General features: G+C 37.1%; 1 protein-coding gene across 1 annotated transcript; it reads left to right on the top strand.

Moving 5' to 3' along the window:
- Positions 1-335: 335 nt before the first annotated feature.
- NAF1 (nuclear assembly factor 1 ribonucleoprotein) lies at positions 336-10,254 on the top strand (the record flags this gene model as incomplete). The annotated part of the gene is made up of 5 exons (XM_008947677.1): positions 336-418; positions 1,452-1,612; positions 5,477-5,528; positions 9,274-9,379; positions 9,839-10,254. Coding segments are annotated over 5 exons (818 nt in total), but the record flags the coding sequence as incomplete, so codon positions are not given.
- Between the last annotated feature and the right edge of the window lie 1,855 nt (positions 10,255-12,109).

Below are 12,109 nucleotides of genomic sequence, written 5' to 3'. Positions count from 1 at the left end.
TGCTATGCACTTAAGAAACATCCCAGATTAATACAATAGCTATAGCTCTCTCACACATACATATCTGAGACTTCTCTTTTGTGTCTATCATATGGTCTTGTTTCTTTCTCCAACTCAGAACAAAATTTTTGCACACAGATGTAAATCTTGCCCTCCTGTATCCCTGGGGAAGAGGTGTGTAACTGTAGGTAGCTTCGTGTGTGCGCAGGAATTTTCCAGTGAACCTCTGTGCACTTCATTAGACAAATAAGGATGTGGTTTAAGTTTCTAGGCAATTAAATGCTGCTGTTAAAACAAACTTCTGATTGTGTGGTTTGTTTCTTTTTCCATTTTAGTAGTAATTGAATCACTGAGAGGCCTACCTCCAGTAAATGAGGAAAGCATAATTTTTAAAGAAGATCGGCAAGCGGCAGGAAAGGTGAGTGTATGTAAAGCATATACCCCTGTTATTTTAATGTGAAATTCAAAGTATTTATGCTCCAACAAGTAGTGTTGAAGACAGCTAAGTGAAAGATAGTGGTTCCTTGATATGTGGTTGTTCTTTTTACTTTTGACTCTTGATATAGTCATCTGTTTTTTTTAATCTCAATTCCTAATCTGCAGTCTTTGCGTCCTTAAGAATTACTGTGTGGTGAGTTTCTGCTGTTCTATGAGATGGCTTGTGGGGAGGGAGGGGTTGCTTTCAGACATACAGTGTCTTTAGTAGCAGCCTGTGCTCTTTCATTACTGGAATTTGGGGGCAAAGATTGGAGAAATTAGAATCAAGTTCTTGGAAAAGTGGGGAATGTTTAAGGTCAATTTTTCCAGTTCAAGGCCAGTGTGTGTTTTATGCAAGTATAATGAAGAGTGTTTGCTGAGAGGGGTGTTGCATTAAATTGTGTATTTTTTCTGGGGAAGGGAAGCTATTGTCTAGAATGGTTCACTACTGTAACATCTTTGAATGCTAGATGTGAATGAAACAAAAAAAAAAAAAGAGAAATTGCAGATGTTCTCTACAACATGTCAGAATGCTCTGCTCTTAGTAGCATTGGAGAACAGACATGAAGGCTTCTTGTAAAGATGAACTTAGAGCAATAAACGATCAGGAGATTGTTCCAGGCACAAGAGATTTGAAATGGTAATAGAGAAGAATAGACATTGGACAAAAGGGATAATTACTGAAGTACAGGAAGCAAACAGTGAAAGTAGTGCAGCTGGACAGGTGAAGGCAACATCAGCATTTGAGAACTTACTTTTTCCACATTATAACTTAAACAGTAGCTGGGGAAATGCTGTCAAAAAAAATGTAATAGAACTGAAGCATGAAAGTAACTTTATTTGATGCTGCATTTTGAAAATATATCAAGCTTCTTAAATACAGAGCATCTTAAAGGTTCATGTTTGTCTACAGTGAAGCTAGCTATGTACTCTTGGGGGCTTATGTAAACATTTTAATTTTTTTTTTTTTTCAGATATTTGAGATATTTGGTCCTGTTTTACATCCTTTTTATGTGTTAAGATTTAACAGCTCTGAGCATATCAAAGCAAAAGGTATTAATGTGCAAGATAGCATGTATTTTGCTCCATCAGTGGAGGACTTCACCCAGTATATATTTGCAGAGAAACTAAAACAGTGAGTCTCATTTTTTGTTCTACTCTAATTAAAATGTATTTTTTAATATAGGTGAAAATACTGAGTTAAAGTTTAGCCTTGAGTGACAAACTGTATGACTAAGCTTGACACTAGAACTTTCTTTAGATTTTAACAACTGTGTTGTATTAACAGGTTTGTACTGTTTTGCCTTTCAGAACAGTACAGAGTAGCTGTAAGCTACAAGCTTCTACAGTGTTACTAAAGTTTAATAGCTTCTTATTCAATTTAATATATTAAGCTTTTTTTCCTTTCATGATGCTGTGTCAAAATATCAGAACAAAACAAAACAAAAAAGCATTGAGGCTTCTGTCCCTGACACCTTCTTGCATACATAATACATGTCATGGTTTAGCAAGCTGAACTTGTTCAGATTCTTGTTTGGTTTCATAACTTACAATAAACTTGTTTATTATAAATAAAATTTACTGGTTTTATTTCATGTTATAAGGCCAGAAGTGGAATTACATTATCAATAAATCTATTGTACCATTGGAGGAGAACGATTCTCCAATAACAACATATGAACATTACCTGCTGTAAATCTGGGGGAGAGGAGATGTGTGTGGACATGTAGTGTGATGTTCAGAAACTTCTAGTGTCTGTGTATCTGGCTGCCTGAGGAAAGTAGCATGTGTGAATAGGACTTGTTGCCATTTAAAAGAAAATGTACTCAAAGATACAGAATAAGAAATAAAGAATAAATGATTGCTAGATGATAGTGTTCTAATTATTGATGAATAATTTTCTGAAATAACTATAGGTTAAAAAAATCAATTGTCACATAGGCAACTTAGTCTCTCTTTATCAGGATTAGTTCTCATCTCAGTTGCCATTTTTTTCTGGCTACAGCTAATAATATTGGTGTCTTCATTGAATGCAACTCTGCCAGTATCCATAATGAATTATTTTTTCTCTTTAGTCATGCATGTGTGATCAGACCTACAGGAGTCTTTTTTGTTTTGTTTTGTTTCTTTCCCATTTCTGTGGAAGCAGCAAGCATATTCTTTCCTTCCAGTGAAGACCAAAATTAATCACTTTCTCACTCTGTGGTTTATTTGTTTTTCTGCAGCATTATGATGCCAGATGGTCTTTGATTTGTGCAGTTAAACTTTGTTGCATAGCACAGTAGCTGCACAGACTTTAATCATCTGATTGCTGTATTTAGCATCTAAGATGTGAGATTGATGTTTTAGTTTGGTACATGCTTTCCAAGTAGTCTGGAAACTCTTTTCATAGTACTTTGCTGTTGTTTATGGTACAGCATTGAAGACTAGGTGAGTTTCAGCCTTTCACAGCTGATCAGAGCAGCTGACCAGTGCATCAGACATTGATTCTTGCCCTGCATTAAAATGAGGAGTGCAAAAACCTGTGTCATCTGACAGAAACCATAATTTGAGTAATGTGACTTGTTACATTTCACTGAAACAGTATTTTATTTCTGAGTTTTGTCAGTAAAGTTTCTTAAGCTTTTGTGAAGCAGTTGGTACTCTTTGTTGAAGCTGCCTTTTCACATCACGAAGTAGGCATCAGTGAAAAAGGATAAAGAATTTTGATTTCTGACTTACAGAAATGTAGTTATTCCTACCTATATGAAGAAACCAAAATGGCATGGATAGCAGGCAACTTGAGCCATGGTCAGTGCTTCACAGGAAAGCCTTTAGACTTTAGCAGATGGCAGATTTGATGACCAATGATTTTTATTTCCTGCTTTTTGTTAGATTATGTGCAGGCCAGTTTATGGAGTATTACAGGCTTAAAGTTTTAGAACTACTCAAAACTCTGATGGTAATTTGAAAAGGAAACAAATCAGGATTAAGATCTGAGAGAAACCTTAAGTTTGAAGCTTTTATTTAAATCTGGAATGCAATCTGCTTGCATTGTACAAAGTTGCAGAGCTATGAATAAGCCTTACACTTTATATCAACATAGATGAAAGTAGTGTAAAACTTCTTCAATGCAAAATAATTTATTGCTAAAAATAGATTTGTATTGCCTGAAACACAAAGTAATTCTAAAGAAGCTCATGTATTTTCATGATTCCTCTGAGTCACCTTTTGTTAGACTTCAGGATCTTAGCAGTTTCTGAGTTCAGAAAGCAAAGAATTACTAGTTTGTTCTTTGCAGAAGATGAAGTATCTCAGAGCATGAGAAGTATTTTGTGTTTTGCTGAAATGGGGAAGGCTGCATTGGAAGAATGAGATAAGCTGCCTGAAGAATTTACAAGGTTTAAATTTTGTAGTCAGTAGTACTATATGCTTTGTAATGGCCATAGGTCTTGGAGCTTCTTGCATGCTCTGGTATTTCTGGCAGACATGTATTACCTCAAAATAACAAGATAAGAGGAAGAAAATAAAGTCAGTTCATAATAAAGAGAAAAAGGGTGTTACTTTTTGTCTTTGCAGAGGTGAGATTAAAAAAAAAAAACAAATCATTGCATTGGATTTTGCAGCCAAGAAGTTACTCATGCAGAGCCTTTATCTTCCTTTCCTGTAACATTTTCTTCTAATTGAACTTTAAAATAACTTGCCTGTTAATACAGTTTGCCCATAGTCACAAAGGTGGTGTATCTGCATGGCTTCCTTCTGATACACAGAGATTGAGCTTCAGTTTCATGGTTAGGGGCTGAGGCACAAAGTACCTCTAGAGGACTTGCCAGTGTTCTCATGGGAAGCCTTTGACTAAGGGCCTCTTAAGTCCAGGCTACCTAGAGCCAATGATTATGTACTTGGATGTAGTTATTGCTGCTTGGCTGTTGCTGACTTGATGGCTACAGAAAAAAAACCAAACAATTGTAAGAGCACTGATTGAAGACATTTCACACTAGACGTGATGTTTTTAGCAATTTATTTCTTTTTTGCAAGTAAGAATTTTCAGTACTGCTTTTTTTAATATAATTCCACACAATCGGTATGGTTGGAAAGGACCTTTGAGATCATTGAGTCAAAAAATTTGTCTGCACAGATAAAGAATGTCTTGACATCTCAGACAAAATATTAAATTTGTGGAAAACCTTCTATAGACTTTTAACAACATAATTTAAATCTGTTCTAGAAATTCGTTGCTAATCAAAGCAATGTCTTAAGTTTCAGTGAAGTTCTGAGTGGTGGGTGAAATAAATGATAGCATTTCAAATTCATTTTGGTGCTTTTGACATCTGAGGTTTTATTTCTTTAATTGTCTTTTACCTTGCTTCTGAATTTTACATTTACAACAAAATAGAAGATGAAACCCTGTTATCTATTTAACACTCTGTTAATAGAATTGTGAGCTGAGCTTAGGGGAGTTTTGGTTCCAAATTCAGTTTGCTGCTTTGCTATAGTTTTACTTAAAGCCTGTGTCCTACTGTACTACTTCATTGTCCTTGTGAGCTGGAGAGGTGTTACGAAACCAGAAAAATAAGAAAGCTTTTGACTGTAGCCAGCACTTGGTCAGGTTAAGAAAGTTGCAGTGAACTACCTCAATTCAGGTTCAAAGCAATTTAGATTCAAAAGGATGTGTTGAGAGAATATCAGTCAAAGCTTAATATTAGCTGTGCAGAATGTTCAGTCTTCACTCAAAGTAGGAAGACTTTTCCAGTGGCCTGTGTGGTGAAGTCCTAAGTATTTATACATGCATTACTTAGAAAAACAGATTAAAAAGCAGGCAGCTCCCAGTGTAGGACATCTGATACCTTGAAGAAAGTGTTACTCTGTTTGCTACAGTACAGTTCTTGGAAATTATTTCTGACCTGTAACATGCTGCTATTACATGACTCAGAGATGTTTCATAGCCTCTTTGCACCATCTTCCTTCATCTTGATTGTCTAATTTGTGATTTGATTTGGTTTTGTCTTTTTTCTTTTAGGGAAAAAGGTTCAGATGCATCTTGGAAGAATGACCAAGAGCCACCACCTGAAGTAAATATAGCTTGTTTTTGTTTTTTTTTTGTCTTACTGGTTTTCATTAAACAAGATACATATACAAAAATTGCTATGTAGAGTAATTAAGTAGAAGCTTATTTTTTTTAAAGGCAGACAAGAGTTGGTTATACCTCTTCATTGAGAAGAAAATGCTGCTGGTCATGCTTTTCTTGGAGAGGTCTCACTGTCAGTGCAAAGAGCACTAGTTGTCTTTTTCTGCTAGCTTTTTGCAATTGGTAAAATGTGTCTCTTCAGTTCCTGTAGTCCTTCAAGAATGTGTTTGGCAACCTGAACATTCAGCTTTGGAGTAGCAATGCTTTTACCTTGCCTAATAGTTTTGTTTCTGCTAGGGAATTTTTGTCCTTGCTCTTCTTCCACTGCAGCTTTGTCTTTTACCTTAACACAAGCAATTTTTTGTCTTTAAAGGTGTGTTAGTGATCTACAAACTGTACTACTTAGATGTTTAAGCCATCTGTGCTGTTAGATTAACTTGACACTTCCTCTGTTGCATTCTTGGAATAGCTCTTTAGTAAGGTTTCCCTACTGTTTCCTATTACAAAACACTGTTTTAATGAGAGCAGATGAGCTTCTTCAATGTGAAGTCATACAGGATGATGTAGAAGTGAGAGCTCTTTCTGACTGTCATTTACTGTAGGATCTGTAAAGATTTTTTCAGTGACATCCAGGCTTCCTATCCAGTGCTCCCTAACTCCATTCTAACTGTAGTTCTCATGGTTATTCTCTTTGATAAGAATTGCAAGGCTGGTAGTTTATTTGTGTTTTCTTGAGATTTGTTTTCTTCATCAACACTTGAGTGGCTTTTCCTTGCAGTTTCTACTTTGAGCATGTCTTACCAAAAATAGCTGAAGCTCAGCATTACTCTGTCCCAGGTGAAAAATCCTGCATTTGGACTTGCTAAATTTTAGCCCATTGATGCCTTTAAAGCCGAATGTTCCAATCTGAATCCCTCTGCAAGGCTTGTCCCTCAAGAGAGTCAGCACCACCTCCCAGCCTGGTGACATCAGTGAACTCGCTAGTGGTGCATTCCACTTCTGCATCCAGATGGGTCTTAAATATAAGGAATAAAACTGGCCCTAGAACTGAACCCTGAGGAATGCAGCTTGTGACCAGTCACCAGCCAGGTGTAGCCTCATTCACAACAACACTTTGAGCTCTGCCCTCCAGCTGGTTCTTTACCCAGTGCACCGTGAACCTGCTCACTTGTCCAGAACAATGCTGTGAAGGACACTTGCCATGTTGTGAGGCAGAGCATCAATTTTTGCCTTCACAGTCCTTGTCCCAGTCCAGTTGTTCTGGCTTGAAGGAGAATGTTGTCACAGGGGCTTTTCTATGCTAGAAAGTAGGTCCTGTAATGATTTATCAATGTGTCAACCCAGCATGTTGCTTTTTCCACTGTGATGAGGATGATGCATTTTGAAATTCCATTTTTTTTATCCCACAAATGGAACTGAGCTGAGCAGTGTTAACTGCTCTCAAAGAGCATTTGTCAGTTCTAGGTGTCACTTGCCTTCCTTTCTTAAGGAGACATCATCTCACAGGTAATCAGCATTTGAGATTTAAGTGTTGCATAGAAGTGGGCTGTAGGTATGTGATCAATAGAGCTTTGAAAGCCTGTGTATACTTAGAAACTTTTGGCTAGTCTTAGCTTACTTTTGTCGAGCAGTTTTCTATGGATGATGATACAGAATGTGCTTATTGACTATTTTTTTAAAACTGTTCAGAAAATAAGCTTGTAAATGTGTAATTTGAATTTATAGGAACTCAAGTAACTTTACAGTTTTGCTAAATATAATGAAGCTGTGAAATCTTCTGCAGATACAGAGTTTTTAATTTTTCCCAAGCTGGTAGTTTAGGAAAAAAAAAAACAATGATTTTTCTTAATTCTAGTTATGATGCTGTTACCTTTAGGTTAGAATTTGAAAGTACAGGGGCAACATGAAGGTTTACTGTAAGGAAACTTGGATGAAGTCAGTGATGGCAAGGATTGACAAACTTGATTGCTTTTTGTGACATCTTCATTTCCTTGGCTGTTGTGACTTCATGACCCATTTGTGTTCTCTGTTTTGGAGAAAATACCACGTCTACCATCTTGTAATCCTTAGTTAGAATAGTCCTTGGGTAGTTCCAGCAGTTAGAGTTTACACTAAGATACCTGAACTGTGACAGCTGGTGAGCTGATTGAAAGCAGTTGTTGCTGTGAAGGTAATAGCTGTTGACAAGGATACAGATTAAATTTTATGCTACTGGTGCTTGAAATTGTCTCTTGCATCTAGACTTTTAAAGCTGGCAGCTGATTCTATAATTTTTCTGGCCAGCATCTATGATAAACTATGTGCAATTGCAGGAATTGTTTTTTTTTTTGTGGGACTGTGAAGCTTCATTTTTGTATGACTGTTAACTCAGTCCATGTTAGGCCTTTAATGCTTGCTGTGTTAAGCTGTACGGGGTTAATGTTCCTTTTCTGACATTTTGTAGTAAGCCCAGCTGAACTGTGGACTCAGCAGTACAGTGTCTCTCAGCCTTGTCTTGGGGCCATAGGATGGCAAGGTGTGAGCTGTGTGCTGCAGGGCTGGCAGGAGCAGGTCACTGGGGTTACTCCATGAGGCAGCTTTTATGGGGTGTTACACGGACATGAGCTGGCAGTAGAAGGTACCTGTTTGTTATTTCTGCTCTAGTGGAAGGTGGTGATGTACTGAGGTCCTTAGGAAAGCAGGAGCTAATGAAAGCTTTTACTTCATATTATATATCATCTTGTATTCTTTGTGGCTTTTTTTGAGTAAGAGTGTAATCCAGTTGTGTAGCAGAGATAGTCATATTCAGAATTAACTTCTGTGTGGCTTTTTTGAGCACTTTCTTAGTACAGTGTTTCTGAGATCTCTGTGTGTACTATGCAGATACATCAGTAAACAGCAAACCCCTTCTTTTCAGAACTGGGAAGGGGAGGTTGAGAACAAACAAACCCTACCCCTTTAAGTCATATGAGTGAGGTATTTTTTAGGAACTAATTATGCTGAGAGACTACTTTTCTGACTGATAATTTTTTTTCATTCTAAATATAAGTTAGGATTTGAAAAGTAGCAAAGATTTGTATAACAGGGACAGAATTTGCAGTGACATTGAAGCTATTGTGAATGACAATGTTCTTCAAAGCTGAAAATTCCTCTGGAATAATATTGCAAGTTTAAGGGGAGCAATATTATTAAATACACTACTGAAAATTCCAGTTTAGTGCCAGTTTTAGACTAGAGGTTTTTTTAATGTAGTTTAACTGTGTTGAGTATGGGTCACCAAATTAATTTTATGTTTAACACCTGTATTCACCCAGTCTGAAGTTGGCCCTTTGAAAGCTCTTCCTTGGCAATAACTAGCCAGCTCCCTCAGAGATTCTCCTCTTTTTTTTTCCCCTTACTATTGTCTAGGCAATCAAAAATTTTTGTTCAGTCCTTGAATGTTGCTGGTTTTAGAAAAATTAGAAGGAGTAACTGAGTATTCTATAATTGTCTTATGAGAAATTCGTGGAGTGTTAGATGTTTTTATTATGTTGAGAAGCCAGGTGAGCTGAACACAGGATGTCTCTTTGAATGCTAAATAGGAAACTGTGGCTTTAACAGTCTTATAAGCTGACTGCAGGATGGGTTGTTTTCTAAGTAATGATTTTTTTTCTAGAACTGAAATTCTCAACAGTCTCTATGGTTTTGTTCTCTCTTCCCTCCCTGCCCAGGCCTTGGATTTCAGTGATGATGAAAAAGAAAGGGAGGCCAAACAAAAGAAAAAGAAGCCTCAAAGTCAAGGAAGAAAGAAACTCAAACCAGAAACAAATGCGTTAGGTGAGCGAATGCTATGGAATGATTTTATCTCATAAAAATAGTGACAGCTATCTTGATGATTGTGCTTTCGTACAGTTAATCAGTATTTTAATCTTATTTTAAACCAAAGCTTCCAAAATACTCACAGTTTGAGTATTCCTGTGATTCATTAATACAAAGGAAAATGCCTGAAAGGAAAGTAAGTGAAATTTCTTTTTTAGTGACTGAATTTGCAACCCTTGGGATCATACTTTTTGTATTACTCTAATAAATCAAGATGTTATTAAATAGTAGACTTAACAATATTTTTTGTTGTTGTTTATGTATTATTTGCCAGTATGGTTTTTTTAAGCTATTTGTAAGATTACTTTTCAATTTTTCACTACTTCAGCTTGAAAGATTTGAGGACTAAACTTAATCTTCCCAAAGTAGTATTAAAATGTATGTCTCTTTTTTGTTGTTGTGTTGTTTTGTTTTAAGGTGAGAATAAAAGACATCAGTCAATGCCACAGCCTACTTCCAGTTACTCAAGGGGGTACTGTGGCAGAGGATTCTTCAGGGATCCCTTTCCTCCTCCATCAGGCCCCCCAGGTTTTTTGAGACCACCAGTGAGACCGCCACAGCTGTACCCTTCAGACGTCAGAATGCATCAGGAGTCTCCAGCGTTTCCACAGCCTCATAGGAAGGAAAACCCAATGGTGCAACAGTATGCCTTTCCTCCTCCAGAGTATGGGTCTGTTAATAACATGCATCAATTCCATCTCCAGCCCTCCAATCTGAATACGATGTGGACAGGCCCGAACGTGTACAACTCGTCATACCCGTTCTTACCACCCCCACCGCCGCCTCCTCCACCTCCTGCAGACAGCCACCCTCCTCAGTTCAGCCCTTACTGAGTGCCTGTAGGTGTGCACGCAGAGCAGTGCAGTTCAGAGGGAGGAAGAACAGGCTGCCAGGACTGTATTTCCTTCTTCTGGAGGTGCCTCACTTTTCTGCAATGGTAGAACGAATGCAGAGCTTGATGTTTGGTGAGACATCCATAGAAAACTAATTTTTTTTCTATGTATGCTTTTTGTTTCAGAAAAGAAAACTCTGATAAATATAATATTAAATATTTTTTATTTTTATAATACCTACTTGTTTGGGATGATAAATAAAAACCTTTTGGAGACTGATATGTTGTGGTGGAAATATGTTTTGCAATAAATTTAAAAGCTTATGTAACCACTGTTGAATAGTGATGAAACTACATCACATAGATGGTATTTTAATATTTTTAGAATGGTTATATATTGCTATGCTAAATCATTTGCCTTAATATTTCCCAATTTTGAAATATGCTTGTGGGGAAACTAAAAATCTGGCACCTAAATTTTAAGCTGGGTTTACCACAGTTTTTCTGAGGTATAAACTCCTGTTATCCAGCCTGTAGTATTTCATTCATTTTGTATTAACTAAAAGATTGGAGTTGGAGGCTCTTTTTTTTTAAGTAGCTGAAGTAGCTAGATCAGCATTTGGGCCAACAGCTGAATTGCTCTGTCATATTTAGTGTCCTACAATAGCTGTATAAGATCAACTTACTGATTAGATATTTTTCAGTTAATTTAGGATGTAAAACTGCATTGTATAGGGAAATTAAAAAACAGCATAACTTCTGTAGCTTGTCTTTGCTCCCAGTGCAGAAGTGCCCTTAGATACATTTAGTACATAGCCTTTCTAGGAAGAAGCCATCAGACCTGTCAGGGGGAGAAGGTGCCATTTCAGAACCCCTGTGATTCCATTTGTGCCTAAAATGCAGGTAGTACAAGATGGCTGATTGATTGTCTTTACAGTCAAAACTGTCTTCTCTGAAATGATGTTCATCCCCTCTCCCAGCTTGCTTCTAGGAAGGGGTGGAATTATCAGCCTAAGATGGCCTGGAGCAACCCCCAGCTGCACAAAGGCTCCATCCTGCCATTGCACTGATTAACGAGAGTGGAGCCCTTCCACTGCATGAAGACTGTTAAAAAGAGGAGAAGAAAAAGAGTGGGACAGAGGCATTTTAAAGATTATTTTTCCACTGGAAAATCATTGCTAGCTGTAATGATTTTTGAATAATTAACAATCATAGAATCATAGAAGGTTTTGGGTTGGAAGGGACTTTAAAAATCATCAGGTTCCAAACCCTTTCCATGGGCAGGGACACCTTCCACTAGACCAGGTTGCTCAAAGCCACATCTGATCTGACCTTGAGCACTTCTAGGAAGGGGGCACCACAACTTCTGCTTGGTTATCTTGCCACCTTCATAGTGAAGAACTTTGTCCTAAGTTCTAATCTAAATCTACAATCAGTCTGAACCATTGAACAGAACTGATAGAAGGGTGCAGTATGTATTTCTAGTCTCAAACTCTTATTGGCCTCATTACTTTGGGTATATAATTAAAGGCTAATTAAGGTCTGTAGGTGTTGCTTAGACATATACTCTCATTCCAAATAAAAGTGAAGCAAAAAATTAATGCATAGAGGGAGGGACCATCTTCTCAAGATGCTGCTACTATGAACTAGAATTTAATTTCAGTCTTCTAAAAGTTTTCTTACTTCAATACTTAAATTACTTAAATACTAAAATTACTTAATTATTCACTAATATATCTAGAACTACTGTTTCATAGGTCTGCAAGAGAAGGTTATACAGGTCTCAAATTTTATGGCAAACAGGTACTGTACAGTGGCAACGAACCATTTCAGAACAATAGCATTCCAGACATTAA

This window comes from Merops nubicus, unplaced genomic scaffold (genome assembly GCF_000691845.1).
Source record: "Merops nubicus isolate BGI_N331 unplaced genomic scaffold, ASM69184v1 scaffold12309, whole genome shotgun sequence".
In the NCBI taxonomy this organism is placed as follows: Eukaryota; Metazoa; Chordata; class Aves; order Coraciiformes; family Meropidae; genus Merops; species Merops nubicus.
The sequence above is the reverse complement of the archived record's forward strand: the minus strand, read 5'-3'. Positions and strand labels throughout refer to the sequence as shown.